At 42.9% G+C, this 16,299-nt stretch overlaps 1 protein-coding gene across 4 annotated transcripts in view; it reads right to left on the bottom strand.

Moving 5' to 3' along the window:
• LOC137388862 (kinesin-like protein KIF13A) overlaps window positions 1-16,299 on the bottom strand; it is a 136,948-nt gene that overhangs the window by 42,152 nt on the left and 78,497 nt on the right. For 3 of the 4 annotated variants that reach the window (XM_068075331.1, XM_068075329.1, XM_068075332.1), the window contains 9 exons: window positions 14,631-14,793; window positions 13,718-13,850; window positions 13,016-13,173; window positions 12,184-12,312; window positions 11,082-11,267; window positions 4,872-5,006; window positions 3,504-3,626; window positions 1,374-1,617; window positions 700-826 (listed from right to left, as the gene is read on the bottom strand). In XM_068075331.1, the coding sequence (XP_067931432.1) occupies window positions 700-826; window positions 1,374-1,617; window positions 3,504-3,626; window positions 4,872-5,006; window positions 11,082-11,267; window positions 12,184-12,312; window positions 13,016-13,173; window positions 13,718-13,850; window positions 14,631-14,793 (1,398 nt within the window). The remainder of the gene's footprint in view (window positions 1-699; window positions 827-1,373; window positions 1,618-3,503; window positions 3,627-4,871; window positions 5,007-11,081; window positions 11,268-12,183; window positions 12,313-13,015; window positions 13,174-13,717; window positions 13,851-14,630; window positions 14,794-16,299) is intronic. The other variant, XM_068075330.1, reaches the window with a different exon arrangement.

A 16,299-nucleotide genomic window follows, 5' to 3' on the forward strand; every position in this document is an offset into this window, starting at 1 on the left:
ACACACACTTGAAGCCAAGTTTTGATATGCATTTCTAAATATTTTAATTCTATTTTAATTTCAACTTTTTATCACTAAAATTTTAGCTCCTATCAATTTCTGGCTTCATTTTCATTCTAACTTTTAGTCGACCTAGTTAAAACCTTTATCAACCTAATTTGCCAAGAAAGCGAGGGAAATGAGAATGTTGTTCTTGAGAACGTTGTTTAATATGTTGAAAGTTAAGAAGTTGTCTGACCACTGACCTTCTGTTTGAAGGGATCGCAACTCCAACTTTGCTACTGGTTTTAAATGGAAAATATCACCATTTTACATGCGGGAAATGCTAAACTGAGAGAAGTCAGCCATCGTGTCTTTTTCTGGCATTGTGAAAATGTCTTTGGTAAACAGCATTTCGACGTCTTCGTTATTTCAACATACGTAATAGTAATAGGCCCACCGACTGCCAAATTTAAACTCGAGCGAGAATTTTGTCGAATTTGTATGGTGAAAGAACATCATGTTTACCTTTGTAGGTTGAAACAATTGTATAACAGAGTAATCCTGTCCTGAGGGTGCACTATATATGATATACAGTAGTCCGACTGGCAGCAAGCTCCGCGTAGTCTCGGTAACACAATAGTCCGACTGGCAGCAAGCTCCGCGTTGTCTCGGTTACGAAAATGTATATAGACAACGAATGAGCACAAACTGACTCACCCTGTAGCTGGTGCTCCAGGGACACCACTGCCAGGTTGGGGAAGCATGACATTGTTCCTCTCCTCTGCAAGTCTGAGCCATTGGGACATTAAATTCTTTTCTCTTTCCGCATCTGATTCAGTCTTGTCTATAGATGAGAAAGCAGTCTCCAGAAACCAATGACTTCAAGATGAGATTCACGAGTTAGGAATTGACTTTGTGAAAACGAGAAAACCATTGGTAATCATGGTAATAGACGCAATAGTGGAGCAAGTTGTTGAGATAGCAATGACATATTTGCATAAGGAAAAACCTACATGTATGTTTTGCAACATAAACTTATTTATCTGCTCAAATGCAACACCTGCATGGCAAAGCAATTACACAATCAAGCGCCTGCTCAAATGCAACACCTGCATGACAAAGCAATTACACAATCAAACATACAATTTGTGTCCCTTGCAGCCAAGTCCAAGGGTACCAGGCATGAAGGGTACCACCAGACGTGAAGGGTACCACCAGACATGAAATGTATCAGACATGAAGGGTATCAGACATGATGGGTACCAGGCATGAAGGGTATCAGACATGAAGGGTATCAGACATGAAGGGTATCAGACATGAAGGGTATCAGACATGAAGGGTACCAGGTAACAAAAAACGAGACTAAACTCTTCTTGCCAGCAGTTGAGTACCTTTTTTGGCAGCGAGAAGTTGCATCTTGTCATCTAGGTATTGTTTCCTCTTTTCTAATGCTTCATTCCACCTGCTCCTGAGTAAGGACAGCCCATCTTCTTGATAGCTGTCTAAACCTTTGTGGGAAGGGGAGCGGATGCATATACCTCCTATTGAGACCGCGGTGATAGAGTCTACAGTTAGCGGTAAAGAGCCGGTGGTTGGGAGGGGTCGAACTTTAACCAAGATACGTCTTGAGTAACCCTGTCAATAAGGAAAGGTGAATAGGAGAGGTCAATGAACACTAGTTTTGGATAGGCAGTGAATAGGAGAGGTCAATGAAACACCAGTTTTGGATAGGCGGTGAATAGGAGAGGTCAAAGAACACTAGTTTTGGATAAGCGGTGAATAAGAGAGGTCAAAGAACACTAGTTTTGGATAGGCGGTGAATAGGAGAGGTCAAACAACACTAGTTTTGGATAGGCGGTAAATAGGAGAGGTCAAAGAGCACTATTTTTGGATAGGCGGTGAATAGGAGAGGTCAAAGAACACTAGTTTTGGATAGGCGGTGAATAGGAGAGGCTAAAGAACACTAGTTTTGAATAGGCGGTGAATAGGAGAGGTCAAAGAACACTAGTTTTGGATAGGCGGTGAATAGGAGAGGCCAAAGAACACTAGTTTTGGATAGGCGGTGAATAGAAGAGGTCAAAGAATACTAGTTTTGGATAGGCGGTGAATAGGAGAGGTCAAAGAACATTAGTTTTGGATAGGCGGTGAATAGAAGAGGCTAAAGAGCACTAGTTTTGGATAGGCGGTGAATAGGAGAGGTCAAAGAACACTAGTTTTTGATAGGCGGTGAATAGGAGAGGTCAAAGAACACTAGTTTTGGATAGGCGGTGAATAAGAGAGGTCAAAGAACACTAGTTTTGGATAGGCGGTGAATAGGAGAGGTCAAAGAACACTAGTTTTGGATAGGCGGTGAATAGGAGAGGTCAAACAACACTAGTTTTGGATAGGCGGTGAATAGGAGAGGTCAAAGAACACTAGTTTTGAATAGGCGGTGAATAGGAGAGGTCAAAGAGCACTAGTTTTGAATAGGCGGTGAATAAGAGAGATCAAAGAACACTAGTTTTGGATAGGCGGTGAATAGGAGAGGTCAAAGAGCACTAGTTTTGAATAGGTGGTGAATAGGAGAGGTCAAAGAACACTAGTTTTGGATAGGCGGTGAATAGAAGAGGTCAAAGAACACTAGTTTTGGATAGGCAGTGAATAGGAGAGGTCAAACAACACTAGTTTTGGATAGGCGGTGAATAGGAGAGGTCAAAGAACACTAGTTTTGGATAGGCGGTGAATAGAAGAGGTCAAAGAACACTAGTTTTGGATAGGCAGTGAATAGGAGAGGTCAAAGAACACTACTGTTGGATAAGCGGTGAATAGAAGAGGTCAAAGCACACTAGTTTTGAATAGGCGGTGAATAGGAGAAGTCAAAGAACACTATTTTTGAAAAAGCGGTGAATAGGAGAGGTCAAAGAGCACTAGTTTTGAATAGGTGGTGAATAGGAGAGGTCAAAGAACACTAGTTTTGGATAGGCGGTGAATAGGAGAGGTCAAACAACACTAGTTTTGGATAGGCGGTGAATAGGAGAGGTCAAAGAACACTAGTTTTGGATAGGTGGTGAATAGGAGAGGTCAAAGAACACTAGTTTTGGATAGGCGGTGAATAGGAGAGGTCAAAGAGCACTAGTTTTGAATAGGCGGTGAATAAGAGAGGTCAAAGAACACTAGTTTTGGATAGGTGGTGAATAGGAGAGGTCAAAGAACACTAGTTTTGGATAGACGGTGAATAGAAGAGGTCAAAGAACACTAGTTTTGGATAGGCGGTGAATAGGAGAAGTCAAAGAACACTAGTTTTGGATAGGCGGTGAATAGGAGAGGCCAAACAAGCGTGAATTGGCTTTGACGCTGTCAAAAAGCACCTATCAAACGAGTATAAATCTGTGCTAAATTTTAGGCTGCATTTTAGTAAAAAATGCAGCCTAAAATTTAGCACAGATTATACTAATAACTATAAACTATACTAACACTATAAAATCTAGATCTAGAGCAGACAACTAAAATGGCATGAAAATAAGCTGAACCGACGGAACAACCTGTCGAAGCTGGAAGACTCCTCCGCAGTAGACATCGGGTTTCACTTGTAATTCTACGGGCTCGTACATGCCATGCTCATTGAGCTCCTGAATTTCAACTGACATCTCCAATTTTCTTGTAACCTTCAATGTAAACACTCAGTACGAGTTTCTCAAGCTCATATAACAAAGGGTGCTTATGGTTGACTGTAGGATAACCCATCAAGGTAGAACCTATTTCAACATGAAACTTACAGTCGTACTAATGTACTACTGACGTACTAACAACAGTCATACTTCAACATATGAGAAATTTGAAAAACAAAGAAGAATCAGAGCGAATTTTTGTCTTAAGATATGAGCATACGAGACGGTTCTCGATGCAGTTGTTAGGTGGCTGAGTATGAGAGGCCCCTCACAAGAACAGCGTTGCCCGGTTTTTCTCATCGGATCCGTTTGAAACATTTAAAAAGGTCGAATAAATGTGTAGGTGAAAGCAACGCAAAAGCCAAACAGCAATATAATAAAAAATTAAAATGAAGACTAAGCTTATCATGCAAACAACGTTAAACATAACTCTAAACATAACTCTAAACATAACTCTAAACATAACGTTAAACATAACGTTAAACATAACATAAATGAATTTAGCTTAGTAAGCACATATTTCAAAATAAGTTTCAATCTTACACTAAACTTGATTCCAATTTTGTGTAAGATTAAAACTTATTTTTAAGTGTGTGCTTACCAAGCGAAAATTGTTTAAATTAAAGTTATGTTATGTAACCACCACAACAGTTTAGCGTAACGAACATGTTGCCATCAAGTCTCTCTCACACCCCCCTTAGCCACTACTACCTTCTGTGTCAAAGAAAAATCTGAATATCAAAGAAGTACTGAATTCCATACAGTACTGTACAAAATGATGTTACATTTTATTACATATGATACATATTTGTTACTTAGTGAGCGTAGGTGGTGAAATAAACAAAAAAACGTTTTTCCATCGTAATATTCTGTTTTTAGGTGCGTTTTCGAAGAGTGTGAACGGGTTGATTTTTATTTAATTATTTTATATAGAAAAATTGATTTAAAATATGAGAAAACCGACATACGAGCTCAGTCCCGGAACACATCGAGCTCGTGTGTTGAGCTGACAGGTATGACTAAACTGTATGGCTGTTCAGGTATGATTGTACTTCATCACTGTTCAGGTATGACTGTACTGTATGACTATTCGGGTATGACTATACTGTATGACTGTTCAGGTATGACTATACTATATGATTGTTCAGGTATGACTATACTGTATGACTGTTCAGGTGTGACTATACTGTTTGGCTGTTCAAGTATGGCTTTTGACCAGTGATCTCCAGAGATTCTATTCACCTCGCTCCATCTATCAGCTAAAGATCGTCCAACTACTGCCTCTCCTTCTTCACTCGAATGGCCATAGACTTCTATACTCAATGCACCATCATAGACATGCTCAATGAACTCCTCTGTCACCCGAACGGTAAACTCCTGCAGGTTCAAAAGTGACAGACACATTCATAAGTGCATTAAAAAATTGTTGAACAATTGTTGATCACAGCCATTCCAACACCACCAACACCCAGATCAGCACCCAACCATTCTGTCATTATAAGTCCTAATACTTTCTATACGACCTGATTAAAGACACATTAACTCGGTTAAGACAATCGTCTGCCATTTGCTACCCAACTGAATCCTCGTGAATAAATTGGATGGCAGTTAAGAGGAACTCGCGAGGAGCGGCAACTCAGAAGCCTTCCAACTCGGAAGGCTTTTGTGCTGGAAGGCTTCTGAGTTGCCGCTCCTCACGAGTTCCTTCCAACTCAGAAGCCTTTCTCGCAATGTTTGCTAGTAGAATTAGAACAGTGTCATAAAGACCTGAGATACCTGCCTAGTTTACTACGCTGATTATGTTGTAACAATCGCGTGTATCCCAGACTCGATAATATCGATCTTGCTAAAAATATGCTAACTATAACGGTGAAAATCAGAGACTACTTCTGAAATCTACTAACCAGAGTTAAGCCTTTTCGCAATGCCCACTAAAAAAGGTACGATGGATTTGCTAGTAGCTCTAATTATTACTATGTTTCCACAATGCAAAGGTATGATGGTAGCTAGCAGCTCTAATTATTACTATGTTTCCACAATGCAAAGGTATGATATGATGGTAGCTAGTAGCTCTAATTATTACTATGTCTCCACAAAGCAAAGGTATGATGGATTTGCTAGTAGATGATGGTAGCTCTAATTATTACTATGTTTTCACAATGCAAAGGTATGATGGTAGCTAGTAGCTCTAATTATTACTATGTTTCCACATGCCCATGTCACAATCCGCAGTTAATTTGGAAGTTTGCAAGTTTGCGTCATTCGCAAGACGGAAACGGCAAAAACTCGCAAGTCAAACAATTTTTGTTAATCAAAGATTTCTCTCACCTGTTTCATTCCTGTGACATACAAATGATGCGCAAAACAATGTTGCGTAAGTTATTCCATTTTAAACATCTTCTACACGTCAGCCGTTCCTATTTCGAGAGTGTGCTGCTAGGTGAGACAGGAGTGTGCCGCTATGACCCCTGGATTAAACTCCTCAACTTTTTAATCAAAGTGACCGTGTTAATCCGTGACACGCTAATGACCACTGAAACACTTATTGCATGCTAACTTCATGCGCGTATAATTCAAAGTTCGCATCCATCTGCGCAATGGCAACAGAGTGCTGTGAGACTTTGCATGGTATCAAGTCTTACAGGTGTCAACCACTAGCTATACAGTTGAGTGCTGCATAAACACTGTTCAAATTAGAGAATGCATCTATATATATATTTCTCAAAATTTGTGTGTCGTTGTGTACGCCCAGCTATAGCTATTAAAATCTTGGAGTTTAAATTTCACATTGTGACAGAACTGAACTCTCGGATATTTCAACCGCAAGATTTCAACCCGCCCGTTATACCGCTGAGCTACACAACGTGTATTGATCAAAGCTCTATCATTTATGGTATACGGTATGCACACGCCAAGTGACGTATTATTTGAAACTCTATGAATTCTATTAATTCCATGAAACACGATGCGTTTTTGTGTTTTCTTGAACTTCTATTTTCGGTTTTTCGTAAGGTTAAATTGCTATATCAGCGGCCAACGCCAATTCCCTTCACGTGTACTATTGTACTATCTCCATAGGAAAAGCCTCGCCATTCTCTCACGGTTCGGTCAGACAAAGACAGTATGAGATTTCATTTTTACATTTGTACCGGTATCGAGAAGTACCAGTATCATCGTATTCAAAGTTTTGATGAATGGCATCTGGTGGAACAGTAACCTCTTCTTTATATACACACACTTCTATGCAAGAATTATTATTATTAATTCAACATATTGTAAAGGTTTTGTGCGGCCTTCACTTTTCCTCCACTAGTACAAGACCGGTGCATGAGTTTATACATATATTTCTGCTTAGTTCATAGGTTGTACAAGAATGATCAAGTAACAGGCAATGAACAGGTCCAGAACAGATCTGCCCTTCTATACAAATGTTTGAGCTTATATCGCTACGAAGCTTCGCCTCCATTCTACTTGGCTGGACCCGGCATGGCTCGGTCTTGACTCGGCACGGCTTGGCTAAACGTAAAGGAAAGCCATCCACTACAGACTCCCCTCCATTGGCGACTAAGGTCTCCAATTTATGTCCTGAGGGAGCACCAGTTGGGTCAGGGCCTCATGCTGGTGGAGGCACTCCACCTTCTTCAGCAGTAGCTGGTGCTCCCGGCCCTCCAAGTGTCCTTGCCGTAAGACTGTCTGCATTGTCTCGGCAGCCCTCGTCCACCCTGGGCGTCTTGTGCCAACAACCGGGCTCGGTTGCGCTGCATCTGCAGGAGGGTCTGGCTAGCTGGAGTCCGTCGCACTACCTCGGCCAGCGTGCGTGACCCGGTGGGATCTAAGGCCGTCCGGCTCCTCCTGGTCGAGGCCGGGTGGACCCGGGCTAGGGGCACAGCTGTGTCCTGGCCTGCTAGACTCATCTTCGCGGGCTACGGCGCCTCCTTCCTCTAGTAGTGGGAGTGCAGGCAGCCATCGTCAGAGATCCCCCACATGTTCTCCAGGCAGAACTGCTCCCAGGAGTGCTGGTCAACCAGATACACCACCGGCTCCACTCCTCCCTGCTGGTGAGTAGCGTGGTGTAATAGCATTTGATCTCTCGACACGTGCTGCCAGTCACAGGGACACACAAATACGGCATAATGTTGTAGGACATGAAAGTGGACCCGCTGGGTGCTGTTTGTAAACTGGCAGATCGAGCAGCTCCCGTCCTTCACCTGTTCCTCCGCTCGTGAGACAGACCGGGAAGACAGGTATTTGATAGTCCTCACTATCGTCTTCTTCCGCGGCCTGGTTTCCTCTGGCTCCGGCTCTCTCACAGGCGTGCTTTCTCTAACGGTAACAGCCGGCGGAGAAGAAGGCAACTCCGGTGAGGCTGACTCATTTCCCCTTAGTGCGCACAGCAGCCACCCAGCACTCCTCTTCCACCTCGACCATCATCCTCCTCGACCTGCGGGGTCTCCATTCCCGTGTAAGTGCCGATAGTGGCTCTGGACCAGAAAGTCAATGGCCACTCCGTAGCATTCATGCAGCGGGTGATGACCTGTCCATTGGGTCCCAGCTGATTCAGGCTACTTGCTACCGATGGTCCGTCGGGAAATCCTTCGATCAGTACCATGGGGCAGTAATTTCGCGTGGTGATGTGACAGTGTATTGCCATCTCTGTCCAGGCAGGAACCACTACCACCCTTATCACCTGTACCTTGCTCAATAGCAGCCGCCCATGTTGATCCGTGCAGACTAGCTGTCTGCCCTCTAGTCGGACCACCGGTTGCTCAAATTCGAGAGAGCTTTGATGGGCCATTAAGAATGGCATTCCGAGTATGGCATCCTCGCTCATATGGCTAACCACTTCCTCTGTCTTTATATCCCTCAGTCGGATGGTCAAACGGATTATCCCATTGAAGGGGAGCCGTGTTCCGTCAGCCAATAGTCCGTGGCTGTCACTCTCGTCGAGTTGGTCCTGTTGTTCATGGCAATCGGTCAAAGACCTGCTTATTGATCAGGTTTGTGGCGCAACCTGTGTCTAAAAGAAACTGGATGGGCCGCCCTTCCACCCTTCCTGAGAAGAAATAGCTGGTGGAGTGAGGCCGGCTGAGGGCTTGCGCCCTAGTGGAGTCTTCCAAGACATTTTCCGGGAGGCCTGGGAGCCTTCTTTTCAGCAGTGGGGTGGGGGTCGGTCTCTCGGGCCGTCCCACGTCCAGGGTTGACCCGCGGCTCCTGTGATTGCCATCCCCAAAGCGGCGAAGGGGTCGGCCCTGCCACCTTTAAGGCAGGCTTCCGACCATCCGGTCCAGTGGGGTGGTTTTCACTGTTTGGGGTGGAGGGGATTTGGGGGTCACCCTCCTTCGTTTCGGGCTATGTCTCTGCCGTTCGCACAGAGGGGCATAGGCGGCATCCGGGACAGTGGGAATGTCGACTAGCCTCACTCAAAGACTGCTAATAGTTTCGTGTCTCCACAGGTCTTCCCTGTGCACAAATTTTCCTCAGCCTCCTTGATGGTTGAGACCAACCATTGGCTATCACTGAATCCCGTGTAGTCTTATTGTGTTTCTGGAGTGGTGTGGCCTTGGCACAGCCAGTAGCCGGAGCTACTGCTGTGGCCATTCTTCGTTTCCCGAAGCCGGTTTGGTGTAACGAGGGCGATTCTTTTATACGTGCCCGGTTGCCTACATCCCCAGCAAAGGGTAGCTGGCTGGCTCCTCCTTTCTATTGGAGTGCGAACCTGCTCCCGGAGCCGTTCCACCTTGTCCGTGAGAGATTGGACCAGCCAGGCTAGTCGTCCTATAACATCGGTTTTGGCCGAAATCACCCAGTCGGAAGCTCTTCCCTCCAGTGTTCATACCGAAGATCCAGTGGATTTACGCTCGCCTCCTTAAATTTTGAGGTAGTCGTTCCCGGCCCGTACAGCATCACCCAGCGTGGACGTATGTACGGCCAACAGATGTCGCTGCAGGGCAGGGTCCCTTAGTGAGCTGCAGAAGGTCTCCATAGCCATACTATTTCGGTGTTGATTCGGCAGGTCCCTGTACACAATGCGTACCGACCTCTCAACCTCCATAGCATGCTTCTGAAGTGTCGTCCCTTCCTCTCGCCTAAGGGCGTTGAGCTGGCTTAGCGCCTGCCTGGCGATTAGCCCGAATCTTGCCCGGAGGGCATTGAAAATGACTTCCTGGTTCTCGGCCCCTCCGCAGTCTTCGTCCTGTTCGCCCAGTGCTTCCCGGAGGTGCAATAGGGTTGCTCCTTCTGTCCACTGGTTGACGTCGGCTACCTCCGTAAAGCGGTCAATGAAGTACTCCACATCTCCCTTTCCAGTGTACTGGGGAGTCCTAAAATGTGGTGCCAGTTCCTGAGCCCTTGGCATCAGTAGTACTCGTTCTAGTGCCTCGATTAGTTGGTCGGGTCCCGGATCAGCACTTCTTGCTCTCCTATTGGCCATGTCTGACTTTCAGTAGGTTTCTGCTCTTTTCCCAGAGCAGTGCCTCTACTGTGTCTGTGGCCGTCGGTTCCTTTCCGGGTTTCTTCCTGTAGAAAGTTCTTCCAGTAGGAGCTCACTACCTCCTCAGGCAAGTCCTGTCGGAGCCTTTAGTAGGTTTCTGCTCCTGGAGCAGTACATCTACTGGGTCCGATACTGCAGGATTTCCACAGCTTTCTCTGGGTTTCTTCCCGTTGTCAGGAAGTTCTTCCAGTAGGAGCAGTGTCGCCGTTTTTCAGGCAGCCCAGTTCATTCAGAGTTTGGTAATCCTCCCAGTGTCCAGTGATCCTCATGCGAGTCCTGTGGTAGAGTTCTTGGGATCGTCAGCGATCCCACTGCTGCCACCTATGCAAAGGTTTTGTGCGACCTTCACTTTCCTTCCACTAGTACAAGACTCGGTGCATGAGTTTAGACATATATTTCTGCTTAGTTCATAGTTCACATTGACAGTGGTTTGTATTTGTCTCTTAATTTATTTCAACTACACAAATCACTTTTCTCATGAGTAGTTTGAAAATTACAATGGCAAATGTTGTTATAATATGTTGTTGTTATATGTTAAAGACAAATCAATTTTCTGTCCATACACTTTTTAATTACCCAGGCAACGCCGGGTAGCACAGCTAGTCATGTTTATATAAGCCTTTATGTTTTGCCGGTTCATGTCTAGGACACTATTTGACTCTACAATCACGCATCTAGGACACCAATTGACTCTACAATCACGTATCTAGGACACTATGTGACTCTACAATCACGTATCTAGGACACTATGTGACTCTACAATCACCTATCTTGGACACTATGTTACTCTACAATCACCTATCTTGGACACTATGTGACTCTACAATCACCTATCTTGGACACTATGTGACTCTACAATCACATATCTAAGACATTATGTGACTCTACAATCACATATCTAGGACAATATGTGACTCTACGATCACATGGCAAGACCAAGCGCAAATGAATGAAAGCAATACCTTTTCATGTTCAAACTTATAACTAGCAGTCCTTTCGCTGTCATGGCCTTGACCTTCCATATCAAGGCTGCTCTCATCCACCTTGGGTGCCACTACTACCAGCTCAGTCTCCCCCCAAAATGTGTACTGGCAGAAAACAAAACGAGAGAGGGAGGGGGGCAAGCCCTTGGCATCTCGTATAGATACCTGAACAGACAAGAAAAGCGTGACAGTGTCTTGATTTGATGAGAGTGTGATGATTTCAATTGGCACATATGTATTTGTACGATATTGCTTGAAAATCACAGAAAGACTTGGTTATGATATCTTTTTATTGGATCAGACAATGGAATTGCAATGAGGCAGTGAAGAGCTCTATTAGGAACGAGTAGATTGCTATAAGGAAAGTATATGCAGACACACTGCACACAAAACTAAGTATTAATTACTCAAGTTGAACGAGTTTTTGCAGGCTTATATTTAATATTTTTATGCACTATTCTACATTTCGGATGGATGGCTGCAATAACTGGTAGCCTTCAATAGCCCGGAAGGGAGGGGGAGAAATATTTTACTCAATCACTAGAAAACGGTGCGAGCTACGGTGTAATCACAGCAATATTACGCTATTAACTGGAGACAGTCCTATCAGCAATTATGTAGTATAGTCAATACTTTAACAAAAGTGGTCAACATACATAGATGTAGACAGAATCAAACAAACTAATTGTTTGACCAACAAATGCAAACACAGTATTTCTAGCGACTATCTTAATGTGGAAATAGTTATATTACATGTACAATAATACACGGCATAGCAAGTTTCAGGCAAACAGTGGTGTAAAATCCAAGGCTAAAAGCTATTATATTACCAGGGTCATAGGATAAAGTCAAATCACCACAGACCCTGCTACTCAGATTAGCTATGCTCCCAACTGGCTCAGTTGGCGGAATAAGCAACTAGCCCCCTCAGCTAATTATGATCCATGATGAGGTTTTATGTGAAGGAACCTCAACAACGATAAAACTCATCTTTAAACGACTCCATGAATGTTCCTACCAGTACTTATAGCCCTCTAACATCCTATCGAGTACCAATAGCTAATAATTTCAGAAAGGCTACCTTGAGTGTTATCTCCCTTATAGAAGAAGACTCTTCTTCATCAGACCCGCTACTTGTGACATCATCAGGATAGGCTTCATTCATGGAACCTTCTAGCTTTTTAAGTTCTATGTGTAAGCGGCCGGCTACCTACAAAGCGATATACAATCACATGAAGTAGGGTGACTTACATTACTGCTGGGCAACAAAGGCCAGCACTTTTCATTAGATGAAATGTGTATTTGCTTACTGAACTACATGAAACAGTAAGAATATCAAAATTATAAAGGACATTTATAAAACTCTGATCTTGTAATCAGGAAATCCTCACACTTAACAACAAATATAAGCAACTAGCCCCCTCAGCTATTTATGAACCATGATGAGGTTTCATGAGGGAAAAGTTCCACATTTTATAAAGTACTTCAACTGCTACACCCCTCGCTACACCACTTGCTAACCCCTCGCTACACCACTTGCTAACCCCTCGCTACACCACTAGCTACACCACTCGCTACACCACTAGCTGCACCACTCGCTACACCACTTGCTAACCCCTCGCTTACACCACTAGCTACACCACTAGCTACACCACCTCAAACCTCACCAGGGGTAATGATTGCCAATGATGTGAGGATACAACTCTGATAAGTGATAAGCAGATCAAATGCGGATGACAATTTGGGTCAATAATTAAGTCAGAAATACAATTTTTGGTGATTTAATTTATTGAGGAATCTTGCTAAACCAAGTGCTGCACGAAAGTGGTGGATAAATATTTGTTATAAACAAAATATACACAATGACCTCTTCGTGTTGGTTAATGATTATAATATATGAATTATACACTAACCTCTCCTTGTTGGTTAATAATTGCCACATAAGAGTCCAATTTAAGGTCATCATAAAACAGTGCATCTAGGAAAACATTCGCTACACCAATAAGGTCGTGACTTTCGGCAGTAACTAGAAAAGGGTTTTCCGATTGGTCAGATATTGCGGCCAAAGGTCCTGCAAAACCAACAAGTCCATAAGAAATTGCTAAAGCAAACGGAGAGCATCGCTGGACAGCTAGAAACTAAATCTAGAAACTAACCCTGAATATCGGAATAAGAAGCTTTGAATACATTATATAGAACTCGGATGTAGCGTGTCAAAAGACACACATGTCGGAGTTACCGCTGTATCTAACCATCTGGCCATGTTGAATTATAAAGGTAATAATATTGTTTGAGCTTCTATTTGGTGAAAACCTCGGAGACATAGCACTCTTGATTCGTGTTGAATGATAGGTTTTTAAGTGAACTAAAAAGGAAGAAAGCCTCAAGGCCAATGTAATAAAAGGCATGCTAGGAAGACCATTCTCGTGACGAAAACTGTCAGTTCTCTGGGCAGCTACACAAAATATGACTGACGCAATTTCAGAAAAATAGAACTACAATATCTAAAGAACAAAATTTTATACTCCATCTCAGAGAAAACAAACTCGGCCCTATCCATGACAATCACATACACGAATCGAAGAGGACAACCATTACCACAAATAAAGAAATACCTTTCCGCTTGTGCTCCTGATACATTTCACGCATAGATACAAGACGAGATTCGAACTCCTCCCTACTAAACACCTGGGTTTTGTGCTCGCTGTTGCAAGCGAGAATTGCGGGCTCACTCATCAGCGCCCCTCTCTACAATCCATGGTCCCTCATTGAAATTGTTTCTTATTAACTAACAAGCAATGACTAAGCAGCAATAGGCAGCAATAGCAATACTAGCTCATCATATTACTCACAACAATTAATCAAAACTATAAAATATCTCAGAAGAAACAATTATTATTGTTTACGCTGTTACCATTATTGTCACGGTAGAAAACATGAGATATAATGATACAATATATTTTAAGCTTATCATTGCTGCTGCAACACGTCTGCTGGTCTCAAGTTCAAACTTTAGTCAGGTTGGCTTTACAAAAAGCTTGCAGTAATATTTACATCCGATTCCAGGGCAGCAACCAAAGGATTCCCTGACATCTCCCACAGACTACATGGTGGTAACCAACAGATTCCATGCCGGTAAGCAACATATACCGCAGCAGCAACTCACATATTCCACAGCACAACCAATAGATACCATGGCAGCACCCAAGATATAACACGAAAGCACCCAACATATTTCACAGCAGCGACTTACACATTCCATGGCAGCGCTCATTCTACATATATTTTTGGTGGCCACTGCATACGAACTAATGAAACTGGCAAGCTAGCGAGTCTGATCAAGTAGATTGCCCCACTTACAGCCACTCGATCTGAGGTTTACCCATAACTGAGGTTCATTAGAGAGCGCAGAAAAGAATCACTACAGACATGAACGTCGAGACCATCATGAGACATCATGAGACATCATGAGACTTGCAAATACTAGTGTGTTGGTAAATGAGGAGTATGAAACTAGTGTGTGAATACCCTTCTGTTGGGACTGAGGTTTGATGCAGGAATCTGCAGAGTTACGCTGTACACCGTGTCAGTAGAGAGTTCCACAGCAAGGTCACTCGCTTCTCTCGCATACATGCTCACTTTGGCCAAGTCCTCTTTCAGCTTTGTAAAAACTGGCTTGAACTTGCTGTTCCTGGTTCAAAATAAATGCCACCATAAGTTCCTACCTGTCTTGTCCAGACTTTCAGGTTGCTCTTAGATATGGACTCAAAGCGATTACATAAAGGTTGACTTGCAACAAAATTCACATTACAGTTATTTGATATCGAAAGATTCACCATGTCTTACTCTGTTGTGTTGTAGGTGCACAATATGTGGGAATGTGATTACAAGCTCTTAAAAGCTAAAAAACGAACAGTTAATCGCAGCCACACGAGACCGCCGTAGTTTGGATTCGCTTTCCAAAACGGCTCAAATGGGACGTAGTTGTTACAGGATGGTTTCTGCTGACACTTTCATGCAACCTCATTCGTCAAAATATTTTCATAAATATACTTCACGCATTCAATAAAACCATGTCTATTGTTCTTAGGCGTCTGTTTTATCATCATTGTAATGCTGTCACTTTTAGCACTGGTATATTATAACTTACCGTAAAAAATTGTTAAACCTTTTAACCTTAGCTCAAAGGAGTACATATCATTGTCTGATAATCATGACGAGCCTGTTGGTTACTTGTGATAATCTAAAAGTGCTGCAGAAATTATTTGCGAAGTATTGGGTCACATGATCAGATTACGACTTGCCGATTAGACCAGGCTGAAACAAAACTGTAAAGTAGCGAGCATCTATATTTGATACGGGGTCTTCGGTAAAACCCGAAGTGTTTGTCATAAACTAGTGCTACGATAAGTTTATATTGAGCTTTTTATTGGCCTTTCAATTCACGTGAGAACATCACGTGACAAGACAATAATCAAACTGTCATGGCTATGTCAGAGAAATAAACGGATTCCAATCTACGACCGCTTTTCTTTTTTGAGCTTTTAAGAGCTTGTAATCACGTTTCCACAAATTTGGCAGCTACAACACAACAGAGTAAGACATGGTGAATCTTTTGATACCAAATAATTGTAATGTGAATTTTGTTGCAAGTCAACCTTTAAAGACAAGCAGGATGTGACGGCATGATGGATGCGCTTCATACTCACAGATGCAGTCAAACCTTCACTTGCAATTACCTCTCCTACTTGACTTATGATTTCCTTTCCATGCAATTACCTCTCCTACTTGACTTATGATTTCCTTTCCATGCAATCACCTCTTCTATTTGACTTATGATTTCCTTTCCATGCAAAATTTTTGACAAATGACGAGAAATTGGAGGAGAAATGGTCTCCACACTATGAGTAAACTGGCAATATCTGATATCCAAAGTTTCTCGAAACACAACAGTCTTGAGAATCAACATATATCTTTGCCGTTCCTTTCAAATAGTTTTGACTCTTCCACTAATATTAAACAGTGTTCTATGCTCTTCCACTGACAGTGTTCTATGCTCTTCCACTAATGTTAAACAGTGCTCTATGCTCTTCCACTAATATTAAACAGTGCTCTATGCTCTTCCACTAATGTTAAACAGTGCTCTATGCTCTTCCACTAATGTTAAACAGTGCTCTATGCTCTTCCACTAATGTTA

This window comes from Watersipora subatra, chromosome 2 (genome assembly GCF_963576615.1).
Source record: "Watersipora subatra chromosome 2, tzWatSuba1.1, whole genome shotgun sequence".
NCBI lineage: Eukaryota > Metazoa > Bryozoa > Gymnolaemata > Cheilostomatida > Watersiporidae > Watersipora > Watersipora subatra.